The sequence below is a fragment of the Fistularia commersonii genome, chromosome 18 (assembly GCF_037954325.1).
Source record: "Fistularia commersonii isolate RoL2024-O1a breed Wild chromosome 18, RoL_Fcom_v1.0, whole genome shotgun sequence".
Classification (NCBI taxonomy): Eukaryota; Metazoa; Chordata; class Actinopteri; order Syngnathiformes; family Fistulariidae; genus Fistularia; species Fistularia commersonii.
In genome coordinates this window covers 1,173,324-1,188,846 of record NC_141301.1, presented here as the reverse complement: position 1 = coordinate 1,188,846, position 15,523 = coordinate 1,173,324, and the positions used below count along the sequence as shown (strand labels likewise).

The following is a 15,523-nucleotide window of genomic DNA, read 5'->3' as shown; positions in this document are numbered from 1 at the left end:
GAACAGAGAGACTGCCCCTCCATATTTCACACCTTTTTCAAAAAAAGGTAACTAAAAATCACGTGGTATTTGTTTCTTATTGTTTTTGTTGTCCTCCGGCCCTCACATTGACAGTTCAAGTTACCGGATTTGGTATTTTGAATCAGCAGACAGGCCTGCTCGGTTTGGCAAGAGAACAACCCACACACACTGAACCCCATAGTCTGCAGCCAAATTAATCGAAGCTGATTTATCAGTGTGTTATAAAAAAATAAAATACACTCTCACTAAGTGTCGGCACAAGAAGACATAAATAATTAAATCTGTGCAAGTGGAAATGTTTTTTCATTAAGTCTCAAGTTGCTCACCGGGTTTCTATTGCACTATCTTGCACTTCATAATATGGCCCTCATCAGTTCCGGCTGCAGGTGGGTCGGTCTAATACCCGCTTTCTCACACTCTGAAGCCGCAGTGTTGGAGCGGGAGCAGGATGCGGCTGGATGTCATCTGCCTGGGAGAAGCGGGGCTGTCGCTGGGAGAGGCCGGGTCTGGGCGGCAGGGCGGACTGGCTCCAGGTACCTCTCAGTGCCACCGGGGTGTAAACCTGCTTCTTTGCGGTCTCCACCTTCTACCCGCTCATTCAGAGATGCTCGGTTCTGACCCGCGAGCTGCTGACAGTCCGGGCTTTGTGCAGATTCTGCAGTCTGGAGGACGTGATGCCCACGAGCTCCAGCTTCATGACCTCCTGGATCCCTTTGCTGATTTCTATCTTCTGTTTTGTTTTTCACCATTCCAGCCTCATAAACACATCAGAGGTTCACGAACCGCCCCCCTCCCAGTCTACATAGTCTTTGTTTCTCGATTTCTTGATTTCTATGGCGCTTGTGAAGCTTCTGTTGCGTCCCTCTAAAGGCTCTGGGAATCCAGCCCTGCGAGAAAACTTTACAGACGTGTTTTCTGTTTTCCTTTATGAGCTATAAATCAGTTCGATCCATGACATCATCGAAGCCGGATGAGTCACAGAGCTCCGGATGAGTAATCTGTCCAGCTCCTGTTGTCCTCCATGCATGCTTTGGATCAGCAGACGTTCTTCCAAGCGGCATTCCTATCATTTACATTGACCCATGGTGTCAAACTGTACCATTGGTCGCCTCGCAGCGAGAAGGTTTCAGGTTCCCTCTATTTAGCGTCTTGTTCATTGAGGACTTCAATCGTCCGTAGGCGTGAACGAGAGGGTGAATGGTGGGGTGTCTCTGCATGTGGCCCTGTGATTGACAGCTGGCCCTGTGATTGACAGGTGAAACCCACAAATTCCTGTGTGGTCCAGTCTGAGGTAAACATCATGTAGCTGAAGGTGTACTACTTTTACTTCCACTGCAATAACACACATATAATATCACGTTAGTTAAGATAGTTGATAAGTAACAATAAACAAAGGAAATGACTGTTAACATCTGAGCTGAAATGAAATAAATTTCTAGTTTTTAATGGTTTCTGTCCAGCGGTCACTCACCTCTCCAAGGACACGGAGCGTGGATAACACGTGACATGTTTCCAAAGTCCTCTGTGGAGAAAGCTGACATGAATCAATTGTTTGTGGAAATATTGATGAGTGAGTGTTGACCCACCCCTTGATCCTTCTCCAAACATTTTAAAGACGATCAGTCATTCATCCATTATTTATACCGCTTATCCTGCAGTCAGGGTTATGGCAGGGCTGGAGCCCAGCTGTGGTTGGGTTAGAGGGTTCAGGGTGAACCATTCGCACATCATACAAACATACAACCATTCACCCTGTCATTCACACGTCTGGACAATGTAGGTTCTCCAATTAACCTTCTGCATGTGTTTGGACTGTGGAAGGAACCCCATGCAGATGTGAGGGGTAAACAGTCAAAGGAGAATGGAAACAACTTCGATATTTAGATTTTTTTTAAATGGGGGGGTACATGGAGACCCCACACAGGGAGCCCCTCTGTGGGAATCTGACCAATGACCTTCTTGCAGGGCTGTAGCTCAGAAGCATATTAATGTTTGTTATGCTAAAGGCTAACAAGGCTTGGCTACTTAGCAGTGCTACAGTGTTATTAAAACGGCTTCCAAGATAACTGGTAATGGCTTTGTCTACAATAAAAGGAGAATAGAAACATTTTTAATATTTATATTTTTTTAAATGGGGGGACATGGAAACTCCACACAGAAAGCCCACTTGTAGGAATCTGACCAAGGACCTTTCGGCAATGTTATAGCTCGGAAGAATATTAGCGTTTATTATGCTAAAGGCTAACAAGGCTAGGCTACTTAGCAGCGCTACAGTGTCATTAAAACGGCTTCCAAGATAACTGGTAATGGCTTTGTTTACAATAAAACGAGAATTGAAACATTTTTTTATATTTAAATTTTTTTGAATGGGGGACATGGAGACTCCACACAGAAAGTCCCAGGGACCTTTTCGCAGGGTCATACCTCAGACACTTATTAGTGTTTATTTTGTTAAAAGCTAACGAGGCTAGGCTACTTAGCGGCGCGACAGTGTCATTAAAACAGTTTCCAAAATAACTGCTAACGGCTTTGTTAACAATCAACGAAGAACGGAAATAACTTCGATGCTTAGATTTTTTGGGGGGACATGGAGACTTCACACAGAAAGTCTCCCTGTGGGAATCCAACCAGGGACCTTTTTACAGGGTTATACCTCAGACGGTTGTTAGCGTTTACTGTAGTTCAAGCTAACGAAGCTAGGCTACTTAGCAGCGCTAGTGTCATTAAAAGGGTCTCCAAAATAACTGCTAACGGCTTTGTTAACAATCAACGAAGAACGTTAACAACTTCGATATTAATATTTTTTAATGAGGGGGACATGGAGACCCCAGACAGAAAGTCCCCCTGTGGGAATCCAACCAGGGACTTTTTTACAGGGTTATACCTCAAACGCTTATGAGTGTTTATTTTGGTAAAAGCGAACGAAGCTAGGCTACTTAGCAGCGCTACAGTGTCATTAAAAGGGTCTCCAAAATAACTGCTAACGGCTTTGTTTACAACAAAAGGAGAATGGAAACGATTTCGATAGTAATAAGTAAGTAAAAAAAAAAACGTGTAGCAATTTATTTATTTCGAAGTGGATTTAAATGAAAGTAGTTGCCGGGAATAAAACCAAAGTTCCCGGATGGAGCGCGGCAGGATTTCTATCAGGCAAAGCGGAAGTCGTCTCGCTTCCTGCCCGCCGTTGGGTCCTGCACAGCAGCCCGTGCGAGGCTGTCCTGGAGACCCCGCGCCGCCTGCACCTCAATCGTCTCGGGTGAGTTTGTTACAATGTACCGATTTCTCAATTAATCCGCAAAACTGCGACGGAGCTGCGACCCCCGCACGCCGCGCGGCGCCCCGCAGACCCACGCAACGACCGCAATTGACACGTAGCGCCGCTGCACGACCCGGCGAGCGGGGGTCGGGTTTTTTTTCCTCTCCCTCTCTCTCTCTCTCTCTCTCTGTCTCTCTCTCTCTCTCCCCCCTCCTCACCGAATTCCCAAGCATACCCCCCTCATCCAAGAGTATTCCAACATTAACTCATATTTTGCTCGTAAGGGGAGACCAGATAGCCCGCTCCGCAGCTGCGCCTCCAGCCCGCGGCCGACCGTGGAGCCCCGGCCGGGCTGGATCCGTGCCCCGCCGCGCCTTATCTGTGTAAATAGCGCGTCTCCCGCTGGTTTGTTTTGAATGTCAAAGGCTCAAGCTAGCTGCACATCTGAATATTGTTGATAGCTAGCCATGCTAGGCGCGTTAGCCGAGCCGCGGCTAGCCGAGATCCAGCCGGGGGACGCGGCTTGACCACCGGGGAGGGGGGGACTCTCGCCGCCGCCGCCGCCCCCTCCTTCCTCCTTCTCCTCCTTCGCGTGGGCTCCGGGTCACGGTGCGTGGATCGTGACGGATCCACGGGGCGGTACGTCTCCGGAGAGCGGCGGCTAGCATGTAGCCCGCGTCTCCATTCATATCCTGCGCACCGGGCTCTGCTAATAGCTACGGTCCGCTCTTTGTGGAGCCGCGACCGGGGGTCGGCGTGATCTCCACACCGCAGCTCCACGCTCCTTCTCCCGGGGATGCGACCGGTCGTGTCGGGGCTCCACATCGCCGAGAACCGCGCTTTTTCTTTTTGTCTCTTCCTGCTCCGGAGAGCCGCTCCGGTCCGGGGGTTTGCCCGCTGACCCGACCCTCCATCGCGGTTCCTCTCCTGCTATTTTCACCTAAAATCATATTTAAATGCACCCGGACACGCTTTGTTGTTGTTGTTGTTGTTGTTGTTGTTGTTTTGCCTGGCAATGTGTAGGGTTTTTTTTTAAATGCAACGTTACAAACTACCGGGAACCCTGCAGGGATCTTTTAAAAAGTGATGAAATTGGACGTTGAAGTTTCAAAAAACAAATAAACAAACTAATTTGACCCTGATTCTGAAAGCCTCCGATCAATACGAAGCAGCATATTTTCTTCTTTTCAAAGTTGTTCCCTTGTGTTTGTATGCGGGCCGGTCGAGGCAGAAGGTCGCCCAGGCTCAGCTGGGAAAGCTTTGTTTTCTGCGGGTGGTTTTAATCATCATTTGCACCACGTGCATTCAATTTATTTTTTACATGCTATTAATATTTGGTTCCAAAATGGATTTAATGCACTGCAATAATAACAGCCAGGTGTAAACAACAACATGGGTTGGAAGTTTGGTCGGAGAGAGAGTTTGTAAACTGGATTTTATTGAGGATAACGGTGAGGATGAGCAAACTGCGCAGGTGTGGATCTTCTCCGAAGTGCACGTGTATTAAATGTTTAATGTATTGCTACGCCAGACGGGCCTGTTCATTGTCCCCCTGACATTTTTTCTTTTTAATCAAGCCATGCAAGTAAGCTTATAACTGCCTAGCAACAGATCAATAATGTCCATTTGTGGAAAGCGTGTAACCTGTGTGTGTGTGTGTGTGTGTGTGTGTGTGTGTGTGCGTGTGAGTGTGAGGGGGGGTGCGTGTAAAGGCACCATCTTTGCTTGACTTCAAAAACCCTTTCCTCTTTTTTTCTCTCGCCGCCTCGCAGTTGTCATGGATGATGAAGACGGCAGGTGCCTTCTCGATGTAATTTGGTAAGTGACGTTTCCGCCAGCGAAAGCCACAGGTGTTTTGAGTGCAGACGTGAACCTTCTCCTCCTTCCTCCCCGCAGTGACCCAGAAGCTCTCAACGACTTTCTTCATGGATCCGAGACCCATGTGAGTACCTCGATGACGTCAGGAAGTTGAAGGGAGAGGGGTTACGCCCGGAAACGCCCCCTCCTTCTGGGTTCGGTGCTTCGCCCGTCGACGCACCCCTGACCCGCATTCCATTTATTTTATTTTAACCTCACTGCTTCGGTGGTCTACGCTCCCTGAATGCACCCCTATGGTTTCCGCCTGCTTCCCCCTTTTCCCCGTCGGAGTTCCACGCGACGACAAGTGCTAATACTAACGTTCCCCGACGCTTGCGTTACTCCTGCAATCCCCACCCCGTCCCCTTTATCTTCTCACATGTTCTTTACGATCGGGGTTCTCTTGTCCATGTTCTGTCCCTCTCCTTGCCCCCCTCCTCTGTTTGATGGTCTGTTTTTTTCTGTCCCCGTGGCTTTGGCTGTGGTTTTGGGCGCCTTTGGTTTCTGTCTGTCCTATCCCGGGTGGGTGTGTCTGTAGTTGGACACTGACGACCTTTTGGATGGTTCGAGTGACCCCTCCAGCTCGTTCTTCTCCGCCACTGGGGTGAGTAAAATCCCCCAATCCTCCTGTCTTCTACCCACCTCTGAAGCCTGCATGTCCTGAAGATCACCCCCCTCCTGCTCCCCCTCCACTAACACATCCACACTTAAAAGCTTTTGAGTTGCCGCTACGCGTGTGGGAGTTTGTTTCGATTTTGTTTTAATTGTTTCCGGACGCGCGTAATTTCCGTGCCGCGTCAGACTCGCCCGTCCTCATCACATCGACGCCGCTCCCCAGGGTTTGCGCGGCGCGACCCGTTTAACACGCCTCTTTCTGTCGCCTCGCCGTCAAGGGCCACGTTCCGGAGGTCCAGCCCGTGGTCCAGCTGTCGGCCAACGAGCCGGTGGGCCTGCCCAGGGTCAGCGTGGACCTGGACTTCCTGGAGGACGATGACATCCTGGGAGGGTCGCCCGACGGCGAGGGCGGGAGCAACGGCATCGGGGCGAACCACGAGCCGTGCGACATCCTGCAGCAGAGCCTGGCCGAGGCCAACATCACCGAGCAGAGTCTGCAGGAGGCGGAGGCCGAGCTGGACCTGGGCTCCTTCGGGATTCCGGGCCTGGCGCAGGTGGTCCAGACGTTGCCCGACGCCGGGCTGTCCGGGAGCGGAGGCGCCGCCGTCGGCGTAGGCATCGGAGTCGGCGTCGGGGGAGCGGCGGCGGCCGTTTTCCCCGGTTCGGCCCAAAGCGCCGCCGCCGCCGCCGCCACCCCCCCCAACGCCTCGGCCGACATGCTGGGGTCGGTGCTCGCCCAGCAGGGCCTGCAGCTCCAGCCCCAGGTCATGAACAAGGCCATCAGCGTGCAGCCGTTCATGCAGCAGGTGGGGCTGGGGAACGTGACGCTGCAGCCCATCTCCAGTCTCCAAACTCTTCCCAACGGGAGCCAGTCGGGACACCTGGGCATCGGACAGATCCAGGTGGTGGGTCAGCCCACGGTCATGACCATCAACCAGTCCGGGCAACAGATCCTGGCCAAAGCCATGGGGGGCTACCAGCTGCATCAGCCCGGGCCGGAGGTCTCGGGGGCGGGTCCTCAGGCCGGGCTGGGAGCCTCGGGAGGCGGACTTCTGATCCAAGGCGGCAAAGCCACGTTGGGATCTCCAGCTTTAAACGGACCGGCCGTTTGCGTGAGCAGCACCAACAGCAGCGGCGGCGGCGCCATGACGGCCCCCGCCGGGCTGGTCGGCTTCGGGAGCGCCCCGCTCACCTCGGGGATGGGACCGCAGTCGCAGCCCCAAGGCCAGATCATGCAGAACGTGATCATCCAGCGCACGCCGACGCCCATCCAGCCCAAACCCCCGCAGGGGGGAGCCATCCAGCCGAAAATCTTCAAGCAGCAGCAGCCGCAGCCGCAGCCGCAGCCGGCGTCCCAGCCGCTGCAGAACGACGCCCACAAGGCGCTGGGGCTGCAGCAGCTGCCCGTGTCGGCCGCCCAGAATGTAGCCTTCCTCACCGGGAAGCCCGGTTCGAACGTTGTCCTGAGCACCCAAGCGGCGTCGCAGGCGTCCCAGTTCCCGCAGACGCTGTTCAAGCAGCAGGCGGCGCAGCCCTCCGGCAAACCCCTCAGCGTGCACGTGCTGAACCAGCCCGGCAGCATCGTGATCCCCTCCCAGACGGTCCTGCAGGGTCAGAACCACCAGTTCCTCCTGCCCCAGCTACAGGCGGGGGGTCAGATCCTGACCCAGCACCCCGGCGGCCACATCATCACCAGTCAGGGCCCGGGCGGGCAGCTCATCGCCAACCAGATCCTGACGGCGAACCAGAACATCAACCTGGGTCAGGTCCTGACGTCGCAGGGCCACGCCGGCGCCGCCCACATCCTGTCGGGTCCCATCCAGCTGCAGCCGGGCCAGATGGGCACGCCCACCCTTTTCCAGATGCCCGTCTCGCTGGCCCAGACGCAGACCCAGACGCAGAGCCACACCGTGTCGGGTCACGCCCAGACGGTCATCCAGGGGATGCCCATCCAGAACTCCCTGACCATGCTGAGCCAGGTGGAGGGGCTGAGCCCCGCCGTCAGCCTCCAGCCGGCCCTGCAGCACCAGCCCGGCGGGGTCCCCGGCGCCGCCGCCGGGGCCGCCATCATGGCCCAGGGCCAGCCCGGCGAGTGCGTCACCGTGCTCGGGAGCTCCGCCGAGCAGGCCGCCCACCCGGCGCAGCAACACGTGCCGCAGTCCTCCATCCTCACCATGCAGGCGGCCTCCTCGGCGACCACGGCCGCCACGGGGGCGGCGGCGGCGGCCTCCTCTCCGTCCATGTCCGTGTCCACCACTTCCTCTGTCACCGCGGTGGGGCTGGTCCCCCCTCAGGCTCAGCACAACCCCGGGAGGTTGCTCTTCACCAACCAGGGCTCCAGCATGATCCTGGGCCCGGAGTCCCTGCAGATGTTCCTGCAGCAGGTGAGTCCTCGCCGCCGCCTCGCCCGCTCTCCTCGCAGTCTTCAAATGTATAACATGCACGGAGTGATTTTCCTGGTCTGACCTCTTTGGTTCACTATTTTACTCCCCTTTTCCTCCAACCTCCCCCTCCCTCCTCCTCCTCCTCCTCCCCCCTTTCCCTCCCTTCCCGTCCCTGAAATGGTTAACGTACTCCTATCAGGAGCAGCTCCGCCAATCAGAGAATGAGTCCGCCCCCTCTGTGGGCGTGCCGGCGTCTGTAATCGTCAGCAGCAGCAGCAGCAGCAGCAGCAACGCCGCCGCTCCGGCCCCCGCTGTCCATGACAGCCAATTAGGTGACTCTTGGGGGGGTCAGAGCCACGGCCGCTCGCCCGGCCCCTCCCACATGACCGCAGTGGTGAAGCAGGTAGAAACGCCCCTTTATGTTAAGCCCCGCCCACCTGTTGCTGCTGCCGCCACCACGTTAGGGTCCCCCCCCACCCACCCACCGCCCCTGTAGTCGTTTTCTGTCGCTGCCACCGCTCCCTCCGCCGCTGCGCTTCACCTCCCTCCTCCTCCGCTTGCTTGCAGCCTCGGCGTGTCTACACCTCCTCTAACTGTTTCTTTTTTGTGTGAACGCATGAATTCATCTCCGGGGTTCCTTTGAGGGGAATAATCCAAAAAAAAACCCATCAAAAACAAAAGCGGTGTCTCTAGCATCTTCAGCTGCGGCGTCCTGCCGTTCCTCCTGGAGCACTCTGCAGACCTGAGATCTTCCCCTTTTGAGATTTATCTTTTTTAAAGGTGTTTTCTAAAGCTTTTCTGATGGGTTCTGTAGACCATGCGGTGTGCCTCACCTCTGGACTAACGTCGGCCCCCCCCGTCCCCCCTCCCGCTCCTGCACGCCACAATCCCATAACTCTTTGATTTCCACGTCACCTTCACCTCCTTGAACCGACAGTCACGTGATGTGCTGACCTTCTGGAGTGTAAACCTTAAAAAAAAACTGAATCTCCACCTCCCTCAGCTGTGTGTTTTTAGAAGCGAGCGTTGTTCTTCCCCCGCCGTTCACCCGTCGCTCCCGTTCCGATCGGTTCCCACGTCATCCTTCTGCGCCGGACGTGAGGCACAGCTCGGGGCGTCCTCAGAACCTGCCCGTCGTTAGCACGTTAGCATCGACTGCTAAGGGCGGGAGAATGAATCAATCCTGACGCTTTGCTTTCTGATCTTCATCGGTGTCGGACGATTTATTCCCGCAAATATACACATATTGTGATTTGCTTTCCCTGGAAGCGGGTCGCTCGCGATCTGTCAATCATCTAGCAGTGCAAAATTAGCTGAGATCGACCCGCGTCGGGACGCTCGCCGACGCCTTCCGTGATTTCGCGTAGATATCGGAAACCGGACCCGGGACCCGCTCCCGCGGACCTTCCCGGCCGTGATTGGTCTCGGCGGATCTTTGAGCCGCCCCTTCTTTTGCCTCTGCTCCGTCAGGTGCCCTCCGGCGGACACCATCAGCCGGTGAAGATCCAGGGCATGTCTCCGTCGCCGGCCCTGACCAGCCACGCCGCGGCGCCCCCGGTGGCCGACAGCCCCCAGCCTTCGCAGTCGCCCCTCACCCTGAGCCAGCAGATCCAGTCGCCGCACCATCAGCAGCAGTCGCGTCCTCCCTCACAGCCCCAGCCGCCGTCTCAGACCTCCTCGCGCTCCTGCACCCCCTCCTCCCACCCGCCGCTATTTATTGTGCATAACCAAATCGCAGAGTCCCCGCAATCGGCGGCCCAGACGCCGCAGCCGCAGCCCCCGCCGCAGCCGGCCCACATCCAGGTGCAGCTCCAGCCTCAGCCCCGGCCGGCCTCCCAGCCGGCGCCCTACCAACAGGAGCAGCCCGCCATGTCCCAGTCGCCCAAGCCGGCGCCGGCACCCTCGACGCAGCACCAGTTCGCCACGCCTCCCGTCAGCACCTCCGCCGCCGCCGCCGCCGCGAAAACCCCGGCGCCCGTCCAGGGCCTGTCGGCGGAGCAGCAGCACCACCTGCAGCTGGTGGGGGTGCAGATCCAGTCCCTGTCCACCATCAGCCAGCTCTCGCCTCAGCAGAAGCAGCTGCTGGACAAGCTGCACCAGGTAGGCCGATAGCCGATGGTCGCCCGGCGGATCGATGGTCGTTCCCGGTTGCCGGCGGTAACCGAAGCCGTGACTGTCGTGCCTCCAGGTCCAGCAGACCATCCTGCTGCAGGTCAAGCAGGCCGCCGCGCCTCAAGCCGCCGGGCAGTTCGTCCCCCAGCAGGACGCGCCCGTCGACAAGGCGGCCGCCGCCGTCGTCGCCGCCGCCACTCCCGCCCCGCTCCCCTCGGTGCTGCAGCCGACATCAGTGCTCATCAAAACTCCTGCTTCAGGTGCGGACGCCAGCAAAAGACCACCGAGCGACTACCCCACACACACACACACACACACACACACACACACACCCCGGTTTCACAGCCTGCCCCTTCTCTCATTGCAGCCTCAAGTGACTTACAGGTCTTCTCAGGAGCCCAAGGACCAGCTGGAGCCAAGGTGAACCCGGCGGTCACTCCTGCCAGCCTTACCCAGCCTGCACAGGTCGGTCACCCGCTCACCTCCGGTCCTTCCACGTCACTTTTGAAAATCCGCCCCGAGTCACGCGTGGTGTCCCGCCTCCCGTGCGCAGGTTCAGCCAAAGTCAGGAGTGATCAGCTCGGTGGGCGGGGTGGCCCTGGGGAAAGGCGGGGTGCAGATCCAGGTCCTGGGGGCCGGCCTGGCCCAGATGCCCGCCCCGGTCCAACCTCAGGTACGAGCCGGGGGGGTGAACAGCGCCCCCTAGAGGCCCGGCTCTGACGCCACGCGCTGATCCCCTTCTTTTTTTTTTTTTTTTTTTTTTTTTGCAGACAACAATAAAGATGCCTTTCAGTGCAGAGCCCAGCAAGGAAGCCAGGTGAGTGTCCCTCAGCCCTCGCGCCACAACCCCGCCGCCAAGACCGGGTCCGGTAAACCTGCCCTCCCCCGACAGGATGCTGGAGCAGCTGCGGAAGCAGCAAGGCTCGGCGCTCCACCCCAACTACAGCGCTCCTTTCACCTCCTTCGAGGACACGCTGCACCGACTGCTGCCTTACCATCTCTACCAGGGAACGGCCAACTCTCCGCAGGACTACCAGAGAGGTAAGGGAACCCCCGGGAGAACATCAGCCGGGGTTCTTCCCGCCTGAAGAGCTCACCCGCGTGTCTTTGCCCTTCAGTGGATGACGAGTTTCAGAGCGTCTCCAGCCAGCTCCTGAAGAGGACCCAGGCCATGCTGGACAAATACCGCTACCTGCTCTTTGCTGAGTCCAAGGTAAGTCTATAAGGCGACCCGGACTTGGACCCCAAGCCCCCGACGCCCCCCCCCCTCCTCCGGAGCTGGTACTGAAGTGATGGCGTGGGGGGTGTGTTTGAACCTGAGCAGAGACTGGGCCCCTCGGCGGAGATGGTGATGATCGACAGGATGTTCATCCAGGAGGAGAAGATCGCGCTGAGCCAGGACCGGATTCTGGCCAAGGAGAGACCAGGTGATCCTCGAGGCGCATCTGACACATCTGCAATACTTGCAGTACCTTCAGTATCTGCAGTACCTGGGGGAACTAGAGTACATGTAGTGACTGCAGTATCTGCAGAAAGTAGATTAACACCAGGAGCTGCAAATTCTAGTTGTGCTGATGGTAACTGTAAAACCTGTAGTAACTGCAGTACATGTAGTACCTGTCGCGATTACTGTACCTGTAGGAACTGCGATACAGACAGTACCTGCAGTAATTGCAGTACAGGTAGTACCTGTAGGTACTGCAGGAAGCAGTTCGTGTAATCCTGCAGTTACTGCCGTACATGTAGTACCTGGAGCAACTAGTGTACCTGTAGGAACTGCAGTAACACCAGTACCTGCAGTCACTGTAGTAACTGCAGTACTAGTACCTGTAATTCTGCAATACATGTAGTACCTGTAGTAACTAGTTATTGTAGCAACGAGTGTACTTCTAGTAACTGCAGTCACTGTAGTACCTGTAGTGACTGCAGTATCCATCAACTGCAGTCACTGTAGTACCTGTGGTAACTCTAGAAACTGCTCTACCTGCAGTACCTGGACTAGATGCACGACCGGAAGGACCTGCAGTACCTGCAGTACCTGCAGTAACACCACCTGTAGTACCTGCAGTACATTCCTATGGGTGCACACGCAGGGTCCTCCGGTTGCCACGGCGACCTTGTGGACAGAGTGTCTCTGACCGTGTTGTCCTTGTGTCTCTGCAGAAGAGTTCGTGGCTCACGCCCGCCTGATGGAGTCGGCCGTGTCTTCGCAGCAGAAATCTCCCTGCGGCCTCCCCTCTGCTGCGGCTCCGCCTCCAGCGCCGCCCCACCTCGCCGCCCCCGTTCCCTCTGCCGCCGCCGCCGCCGCCGCCAGCACTCCAGAACCACCGGCTCCGATGCCGGCGGTCCCCCCGAACATCGCGCCGCCCCCTCCTCCGCCTCCCCCGGCGCCGCCCGCTCCCCCGCCCACCGCCGCCTTCCCCCCGACGAAACTGGTAATAAAGCAGGGAGGGGGCGGAGCCTCCGTGTCCTGGTCCAGCAGCTGCCCGCCGCCCCCGCCGGCCCCGAGCCGACCGGGCGCGGAGCCGGGCGCCCAGGGCCCGGCGGCGGGCCGGGCGTCGTCGTCGTCGTCCTTCAACTCCCAGCTGGCGGACGACGACGACGACGCCCCCCTCCCTCAGAGGACCAGCAAACCCCCCATGAAGACCTACGAGGCCCGCAGGAGGATCGGCCTGAAGCTGAAGATCAAGCAGGACCAGACGGGCTTCAGCAAGGTGGTCCACAACACGGCCCTGGACCCGGTGCACGCCGCCCCGCCCCCCAGCAGCCAGCCCCCCCCGCAGAGCCCCGCCCCCAAACCGCAGCCTCCCGCCGCCCCGCCCGCCCCCGCCGCCAGGACGCAGTCGCCCGCCTCCACGGCAACCGCGGCGACCACCCAGTCGAACGCGCCGGCGAAAGGCGGCGCCCCGCTCTCCTCTACCTCCACCTCGTCCTCCGGTCAGATGAACGGCACGCTGGACCACCAGCACAACCCGGCCTCCACCCCGAACCCCCCGCAGACCACCTGCCGCCTCCCCCTCCGGAAAACCTACCGGGAGAACGTCAGTCCCCGGGTGCGTCCCGGCGTCCCGGGAGGCGGCGACGAGGCGGCGGCGGCGACGGCGGCGGCGGCGGCCTACCCCCGGCCCCCCCTGTCGCCCCGCAGGCGGGAGTACTCCTCCTCCCCCTCGGAGCGGACGGTGATCGCCAGCGTGAAGGTGGAGAAGCGCGAGCGTGAGGGGGCGGCGCCGGGGGGGCCGGACGACGCCTTCAACCACGGCGCCAAGGGCCGGCCGGGGGAGCCGCCGGACCGGGACTCGGACGCGGGCCGGTTGAAGCGGGCGGGGGGGAAGCACCGGCAGAGGGCCGGGACCTTCAGGATGGACCAGCACGCCCCCGGGCCCCCCTCCCCCGAGGCGGCCCTCACGCGGGACCCCCTGCTCCCCGCCAAGCGCTGCAAGTCGGACTCCCCCGACGTGGACAACGCCAGCTTCTCCAGCGGCAGCCCCCCCGACGACGCCCTCAACCAGCACCTCCAGTGCGCCATCGACAGCATCCTCAACCTGCAGCAGGAACCCTCCGCCCGGGGCGTCAGGGGGGGCCCCGGCCGGCCCCACCCACACCAAAGCCTGCGCCCGGGGGGCCCCGCCGCCCCCCCACACAGACCCTCCTCTTCTTCTTCTTCCTCCTCGTCCTCCTCCTCCTCCTCGGCGCCTTCGTCCTCCACCCTGGCCCCCCGCCCTCAGGTCGGCGGCCGCGGCCACAACGGGAGCCTGGTGTCCCAGACCCAGAGCAGATAACGGCCCCGCGGCCCCGGGGCGGGGGGCCGGGGGGTCCGGGGGGTCCGGGGGGTCCGGGGGGTCGGGGGCCACTGTGAAAACAGTATCACTGTAAACTCTCTGTTTGTTCCCTTTGGATGGTCCCGTTCAATGCTTCTCCTGGAGGCTCCACGCCTGGTGGAGGAGCGTGTGTGTGTGTGTGTGTGTGTGTGTGTGTGTGTGTGTGTGTGTGTGTGTGTGTGTGTGTGTGTGTGTGTTCAAGTAGCACCATGTGATGTTTGAGACCCCCCCCCATCCCTCCATCCTCCTTTTCACCCTGCTCAGAAGCAGAACCTTCCCCCCGTGCTGTCAGAGCTCTGGTCCAGCATTCAGCCTCAGCCCTCCCGACACGGTCGGGTTGAAGGCCACCGTGGTTCCTCTGCAGGGGCTGGATGGTCTCCTCATCTTCATTCTCCTCCTCCTCTTCTTCATTCTCCTCCTCTTCATTCTCCTCTTCATCATGAGAGGGTACTTCAGTTTCAGGTCCCAAGAAAAGCAGGATTTCATTTGCCTTCATACAGAGAACCCTCTGCAGTACTGCTGTACCTGCAGTAACACTAGTACCTGGAGTAACTGCAGTACCTGTAGGAACTAGTACCTGCAGTAAGTGCAGTACAGGCAGTATCTGAGGTAACTGCAGTACCTGCTGTCACTGGAGGAACCTGTAGTATCCACAGTAAATGTAGTACCCGCAGTACCTGGAGTAACTACCGTCGCTGCAGTAACTAGTCACTAGTAACGGTTGTACCTGAAGTAACTATGGTAACCGCAGTAACTATAGTAACCGCAGTACCTGCAGTAACTACTGTAGCTGTAGTCACTGTAGTGCTTGAAGTACAGCCAGTAACGGTAGTACCTGCAGTAACTGCAGTGCCTGTAGGAACTTGAGTATCTGTAGGAACTGCAGTACCTGTAATAATGGTTGTATCTGCTGTGACTGTCGAAAACGCACCACCCGAAGTACCCGCAGTAACTGTAGTACCTGCAGTACTTTCAGGGGAAAGTACTGCAGGTACTAGGAGGGGATCTGATGGTGTTTCTGCTTGACGTCTGTAGACCAACCCTTCCTCCTCCTCCTCCTCCTCCTCCTGCTGCTGCTCCAGCAGGACATCTGGGCCTGGGTGTGTGTCGGTCAGCAGGGGGCAGGATGGCTTCACCCGTCTTTACCCCGGTTCCAGCACACACACACACACACACACACACACACACACACACACACACACACACACACACACACACACAGGACGGGGCAATTCAAAGAGTAAACGCAGAGAGAACAGGAACAATAATAATGTACAAAAAAAAAACACACACACACATGAAAAAAATACGGTAAGAGAATTTGAAGTATAGTATTACAGATTAATTTTGTATTGTATTTATTGTGTATAATGATACTTTTTAAAAGGAAAATGTACATTTAGTAAAACTGTAAATTAAACCTCGCTTCTTTTATGAGCCACTGGTTTTGTCGATGTGTC

At 57.6% G+C, this 15,523-nt stretch overlaps 1 protein-coding gene across 4 annotated transcripts; it reads left to right on the top strand.

Moving 5' to 3' along the window:
- The first annotated feature begins 3,520 nt into the window (after positions 1-3,520).
- Positions 3,521-15,500, top strand: bicra (BRD4 interacting chromatin remodeling complex associated protein). Of its 4 annotated transcripts, none has more exons than XM_086165111.1 (15): positions 3,521-3,660; positions 5,050-5,095; positions 5,174-5,219; positions 5,673-5,738; positions 6,028-8,133; positions 8,333-8,536; positions 9,604-10,233; positions 10,322-10,505; positions 10,613-10,710; positions 10,799-10,918; positions 11,016-11,062; positions 11,138-11,286; positions 11,364-11,458; positions 11,570-11,672; positions 12,409-15,500. In XM_086165111.1, exons 2-15 carry the CDS (start codon positions 5,055-5,057, stop codon positions 14,022-14,024), a joined length of 5,505 nt encoding a protein of 1,834 aa, XP_086021237.1. In that variant the 5' UTR covers positions 3,521-3,660; positions 5,050-5,054; the 3' UTR covers positions 14,025-15,500. The 4 variants fall into 4 exon arrangements, with proteins under 4 accessions (XP_086021237.1, XP_086021236.1, XP_086021239.1 ...); XM_086165110.1 differs by having other exon boundaries at positions 11,567-11,672; XM_086165113.1 differs by lacking the exon at positions 8,333-8,536.
- The last annotated feature ends 23 nt before the right edge of the window (positions 15,501-15,523 follow it).

What these genes read in the sequence shown, in the direction of transcription:
- bicra (XM_086165110.1), top strand. Translation starts at nt 5,055, where the DNA reads ATGGATGATGAAGACGGCAGGTGCCTTCTCGATGTAATTTG. An exon ending in TGACCGCAGTGGTGAAGCAG is followed by an intron (nt 8,537 to 9,603) that starts GTAGAAACGCCC and finishes CTGCTCCGTCAG; the next exon opens with GTGCCCTCCGGCGGACACCA. An exon ending in CCGCCCCGGTCCAACCTCAG is followed by an intron (nt 10,919 to 11,015) that starts GTACGAGCCGGG and finishes TTTTTTTTGCAG; the next exon opens with ACAACAATAAAGATGCCTTT.